Source organism: Acomys minous, assembly GCF_964271855.1.
Source record: "Acomys minous genome assembly, chromosome: 18".
NCBI classification, from domain to species: Eukaryota; Metazoa; Chordata; class Mammalia; order Rodentia; family Muridae; genus Acomys; species Acomys minous.
In genome coordinates, this window is record NC_140501.1 from 63,854,107 (window position 1) to 63,860,237 (window position 6,131).

The 6,131-nt window shown below is 43.5% G+C and overlaps 1 protein-coding gene across 2 annotated transcripts; it reads left to right on the forward strand.

Annotated features, from left to right (window-relative positions):
• The first annotated feature begins 1,109 nt into the window (after positions 1 to 1,109).
• Positions 1,110 to 4,004, forward strand: LOC311589085 (mast cell protease 8-like). 2 transcript variants are annotated; one of them, XM_084767388.1, is made up of 5 exons: positions 1,110 to 1,185; positions 2,375 to 2,452; positions 2,775 to 2,907; positions 3,130 to 3,384; positions 3,774 to 4,004. In XM_084767388.1, the coding sequence occupies exons 2-5, from the start codon at positions 2,427 to 2,429 to the stop codon at positions 3,924 to 3,926; spliced, it is 567 nt and encodes a 188-aa protein (XP_084623514.1). In that variant the 5' UTR covers positions 1,110 to 1,185; positions 2,375 to 2,426; the 3' UTR covers positions 3,927 to 4,004. The 2 variants fall into 2 exon arrangements, with proteins under 2 accessions (XP_084623514.1, XP_084623513.1); XM_084767387.1 differs by having other exon boundaries at positions 1,116 to 1,185; positions 2,305 to 2,452.
• The last annotated feature ends 2,127 nt before the right edge of the window (positions 4,005 to 6,131 follow it).

Sequence of the window (6,131 nt, forward strand, 5' to 3'; positions counted from 1 at the left end):
TTGTAATCGAGCATCTTCAATCTCCTATGTGTGTAACAAGATAGATTTTGTTTTAGAAGATATATATTACCACACAGATATTTATTAATTACTCTTACATTCCTGAATGTGTTCATCATTTGCAAATTAGTGGGGAAAGGATACAAGTTAATTAAAAAAAATAACAAGATAATAATTTCTTTACTAGCCACTGGGAGGAGAATACAAGTAAGAAAGTGTTTAAATATTCCATTTTTGGTGTGACAGATGCAAAGTCAGCATCGGGGATAAATGTGCATTACATCAAAAGTCTCCTTACGTCTATGCAGCATGACAAGATTGTCAGGAACAGTAATCTCAGTGTCTGGTTGACTCTGGCATTCTAAGCAGAAATGCATTTGAGCTCCAAACTCAAAGGTCAGCATTCTCCAGGCACCTGCATGTACAGAACTGCATGAAGAACTACAGCTGACTGCTCAGTGGGGACAGAGAAGTGAGCAGCAGAGCTTTGCCTGTGTCACATCCTTCCCTGGGGACCAGATTGCCCTGTCTGTGCAGAGCAAGAGCAAATGCAGACACTCGGCACAAACAGCGCAGCTTTGTTTCTGCTCTTCATCTCTGCTGTGGTCCTACTAACTACTTTGGTGATGAAAGGTTTTCAGTCCTTGAAATGTAAAGAAGATGAAGACATCAGTGTCTATAGACTGGCCTGGAAACCTGAACATTTGTCAGTCAAATCCTTCCTATAAAGCTGCCCTTTTCCGTTGTTTTCGTAGAGTATGGCATGAAGAGATGTTATTTTTTTAAAGGAGGCAACTACCTGATCACAAATTCAAGACACAGAGGCATCATGCTACAATTCCCTGATCACTAACAGAAAGGGACTCGCCAGAGCTTAGTGTGGAACTTCTCAATAGGTTCAGCCACCCTTATCAGATAGTAACATTCTTGTGGGGAATGTGGTCACACTCACCAGCAACGGACTGACAATGTGCTTCCTGTACATCACCACACTGATGCCGCAAGAACTCTTAAATACCACACAGGAAATTAGTGGTCTCCTCCCCAGAGCCTCTTTCCTCACCTGATGGTTTAAAAGTTGTGAGAAGAAAACAGGTGACAACAGAGATCTGGTCAGACCTCTGAAGAAGATGCTCCTGCTCCTGGTCTTCCTGGTGTCTGTCCTACCACTCAGCACTGATGGAGGTAAGCAGGCATCCCTTCCCTAGAGGGCTGGCATGTGGCACACTGACACTTAGATTGTGCCTTGGTCAGGCTGTACCTAAGAGCTGCTCATGACTTATTTCACCTGAGAAGGTTGCTGAACCACAGATCTAGCGCTGAATAAATAGGGCCCTGGTGAGTGAGAGCTCAGTCATCTAAACGTGATGAATTGTAAAAATATCGTAGGACCCTAGTGGAAAGATTCATCTCAAATGAGGGCAGTACGTTCCCATTGGCCAATCCTACTAAGAGTGGGTGAATTTATCCAGGAGCTGCTGTCCACATTAAGACTAGAGGAACACTTCGATTCCGGTTCCAGGCTCCCCTTTGTCTTGTCTCTGTCCTTCTGAACCACATGTGTCTACCACCACAGTTACCCACAAGCTCACAGAGCCAGTGCAGTGTGGCTTTATCCCTAGTCCACAGCCTGGTGGAAACAGGCTGACACAGGATCCTCCATTGCATTTCCACATCTCACTGTGAGCCGTACTCCCTGTGGCCTCCTTTCTTTGCTGTGAAGGTCATTTAAAGGCCTTAGGTGGACAAATCTATGCTGAAGATCAGACTACATCAGGAACTCTCCTCCCAGCTCCTAGAACAGCACATTTGAGGGTTTCTTATTGCCTATTCAACACTGTGTCTAAGTGGTGTGCTTACTATGTATCAGGAATCAGAATGCAAAAAAGCAGCTGGACCTGTCAAGTCCCATAATGCATCATGCCCCCTTCAGACAGCCTCGTGCTTAGTAACCAATTGTATTTGGCAGGAGTGTATTCCAGGCCTTCTGGGCAATATATGCAGAAATTTACCTTAATGTGTACATGAGGTTTAATTTGATTCCGGGAAATGTGTTGGCACCATCATTGCTACAAGAAGAAACTGAAAAACAGGGAGAAAGTGAAAGCATGCAGCAAGCTCTGCAAGATCTCATACAGAAGCCAGGTGCCTTCTCCTACCTGACAGCCCATACACCTGGTTCTCTTCCCCATCCATGTTACATCCACAGACTGTCCTGACATGAAAATTCCATTAATCCAGATACCAGGTTTGTTGCTGTTTCCCTGGGCACAGATGTTCAGAACAAGGGTTTTTTTTTTTCAGGAAAAATATTTTGGGGTACAGAGGTCAAGCCCCATTCCCGGCCCTACATGGCATACTTAAATATTGAAAGGAACAATTTACACTATGTCTGTGGTGGTTTCCTGGTAGAAAAGGACATCGTAATGACAGCAGCTCACTGTAATGGAAGGTAAGGAGAAGCAACTGGGTCTTTTTTGCATGGGACTGACCAAATAACAATTCCTGGCTGTTCCTAAACACGAAGAGCCAAAGGTTTATATAAACTGACTTTATCCTATTGGACATAAAGTGATTGTGAGACACAGGGCCATATGGTGTCAGACACGGGTCAGAAAGGCTGGGGAGGTTACTGAAGACCAAAGGCACAATGTTCTCCTAAATTTCTTGCTGTTTCACTCAGCCAAGCTCTGCCTTAGGCGGAGACCTCACCCTGCGTTTCAAAGACTGTTTCATTGCTCCTATGTTGCACTTAATCCATCTTATTTTCACAGACCTATAACTGTAATCTTGGGTGCTCATGATATGAGGAACAAGACAAACACCCAGCTCATTCCTGTTATGAAATTCAAACCTCACGAGGGCTATGATGAAGTAACACTGTTAAATGACATCATGCTACTAAAGGTACCATGTTACTGACCTCTGCTGTACTCCCACAGATTGCTAGAGGACACTCCAGTCCTCTCCTCTGGGTGGCTGAGCTATTAGTCCTAGGGCAGGAGAATGGGGCTGGGGAGTAGGGATGTGTGAGCTTTGCAAATGGGAAAGATACAGGCAAACCCATCCCTGGTGTAAGCTTACTTAGAGGGCCACACCTGAACACTTATTCTTCATCTTTCTGACCAGCTGGAACGCAAAGCTCAAATCAATAGTTTTGTGAAGACCATTGCTCTGCCAAAGAGCCAGGACTGGGTGAAACCTGGCCAGGTGTGCACAGTAGCAGGCTGGGGAGACCTGGCCAACTGCAGTTTGTCTAATACACTTCAAGAAGTGAATCTAGAAGTTCAAAAAAACCAGTCCTGCATAAAAATGTCAATAAACTACAATGACACCACCCAACTCTGTGTGGGAAATCCCAATGAGAAGAAGGCTACTGGTGATGTAAGTACATAGTCATCCTCAAATCTTTGTCCAGCAACAGGGCGATACAAAGAACACAACCGGGTCTTCTCCCACTGTAAAACCACTGCTAATCTAGAATATATGTAGGGATCAACATACAGTGATCTAGTATTTTCCCACAGCCAATATTGTCTTTTAAGCATGGGAAAATAGGAGAGAGAAGTCTAGCTAAACTGAAGAAATGACACAGCCTAGCACAGACACTCTAGTAAGTCACTGAGCTCAGGACTAAGGACAATGGTGACCCACAGACTTTCCCATATAAAATCCCAGGCCTTAGTGGGATCGCAGAATAACGTGGAGAAAACAAGTCTAGAAAGAGGCAGTAAGAGGATATTTACTAAGAATTCTCCTTTGTCTGCCTACAGGGAGATTCTGGAGGACCCTTTGTGTGTGACAATGTGGCTCAGGGCATTCTCAGTCATCGCTTTTGTACTGGACAACCTCCTCGGGTATTCACCAGAATCTCCAGCTTTATACCTTGGATTAAGAAAACAATGAAACTCCTTCAACAATCCTAGAAGATAAAACCTGTCTGGGCCAGTGTCCAACACCGTGGGGTAGAGCAATGTGAGTCTTAATAAAGAAATCCACCTTCAGGTTGGAGTTGACATCCTTTTCTTCTGTGAATATGTATCTTAAAACATGTTCCTGTGCCATCTTCCTCTTCACCCTCTTCATCTCATGGTTGCTCTCTTCAGCTACATCTCACAATGCTTAGGCATCTTACCTGTGCAAATGTGCATGTCATGTGATATGGAGTGCTTTAGATGAGGGCTCAGGAGTGTTCAGCTGGATGGATAATGTGGCAGGTTTAATATAGTTTTATTTTTATGCCCCTGTAGTTTTGAAAACTCTTCAGACTGAATTCCAATGTCCCTGCACCTAGTTCATATTCCAATCAACAACATGAAGGCTCCTCTTTCCCTACAGCCAACCAGGACTTGTTGATATTGTTGCTGATGGCCATTGCTGGATTAGATGAAACTTAAAGTGGCTTTAATCTGCATTTCCCTAATGTCTAAGGATGTCTAAAGACTTTTTCTTTGTAACCATTTATATTTCTTCTCCTCTTGAGAGTTTTTTTTTTAGTTCTGCTATGGCCCCTTTTCAATCTTTTTTAATTTTAATTCTTCTTTACCTATGAGAATTTCATACATGTATATAATATAAGCACATGTGTTCTCCATTTCCCCTGTCTAGTGCCCACCACACACCTTGACAAAGCCCTTTCCCACTTCAAGACATGTAAGAAAGAGAAGAACTCTACATCAATAACATGGCTGATATTCTCAATAAAGTAACAGAAGAACATCCCCCAAATACAAAGAAAGACATACTCACCCAAGTAAAAAGGCTTACACACAAAAATAGGCAAGTCCAAAAGACAAATTACTCATGACATATTACAGTCCAAGTGCTAAAAATAAAGACTAAAGAAAGGGTACTGAAAGCATCCGGAGAGAAGGGTCAAGTCACATACACAGGCAGATTGATCAAACTGATAGCTAATATCTTGCTGGAAACTTCTAGAATCAGAAGGGCTTTTTTCTTAGACCCACTAAGTCTAATTAGTGGTGTCCACATGTGCATGTGTGTGAGTCTGTCCATCACATAGAGCAGTGGTTCTCAGCCTTACTACTGCTGTGACCCTTTATTACAGCTCCTCATGTTGCGCTGACCCCAACCCATAAAATTATTTCATTGCTACTTAATAACTGTAGTTTTGCTACTGTTGTGAATTTATAGTATTATGGAATGTAAATATCCGTTATGCAAGAATTCTGATATGCTACCTCTGGAGAAGGGTAAGTTGAACCACAGAGGGGCCGAAAATCACAGATAAAGGAACACTACACTAAAGCACAAGAAACATCCCAGTGACCACCAGTAATTACTCCTCCCAAGAAACCATCCTCAGCCAATAGCTGCCTGGAAGTCACCAACCCCATCTCAGACACAGAAGGCCACATTTAAAGTTAGTCTAGGGAAAGAATGAGATTAACAAAGGAATGGTCAACAAGATTCCGCCAGCTCTAGTGAGCTCTCCCATTCAGGCAGCATCCTGGACTGTGATGGCCCAACTCTCTGCTTCCTTACACCAGTGCTACCCTGCGCCCAATGATTTCCAACACCAGAAATCTAAGCTCAACTCACCTCCAGTTTCATATCATAATTGTTCCTCTGCTCATGTGAGTTTTCCCACTGTGACTCTAGCCTACTACCATCCCTGCTTCTATGTCACAATCCTCCTCTAAACCCAGATCCATAGACTCCACAGGGTGGCTATAGACCAAGAGCAGTTCCTAGATTCCCAGCCAGGTCTTCATCCATTGACACTCATTTGGTGTTTCCATGTTCTTAACACAGCCCTTGATACACACATGCACACTCACATATACTCAGGAGTTCAGTCTCACTTGGGGTCCTCACATGCTAACATGAGTAGGTCGAGGCTGGGAAGAAATCCTACTCTGAAGGAAAATGTGATGTCCAGTGTTGTGCCTTCTCATGATCAAATCAATGGGCTAAGTATAGCAAAAAGATCTAAAGGGCCTGAGGGATGGAGAGACCACTCTTTACACCAGCACCTGTTCCTACTGTGTCTCTCACACCTCTCTGGTGAGAGTCTAGAAATCCTCATTAATAATTTGTTGTAACGGTGATGACAGCCAGTATGTTCCTCTGGTGCCAGTCTACCTTATACCTCAGCAAAGAGGGTTCTA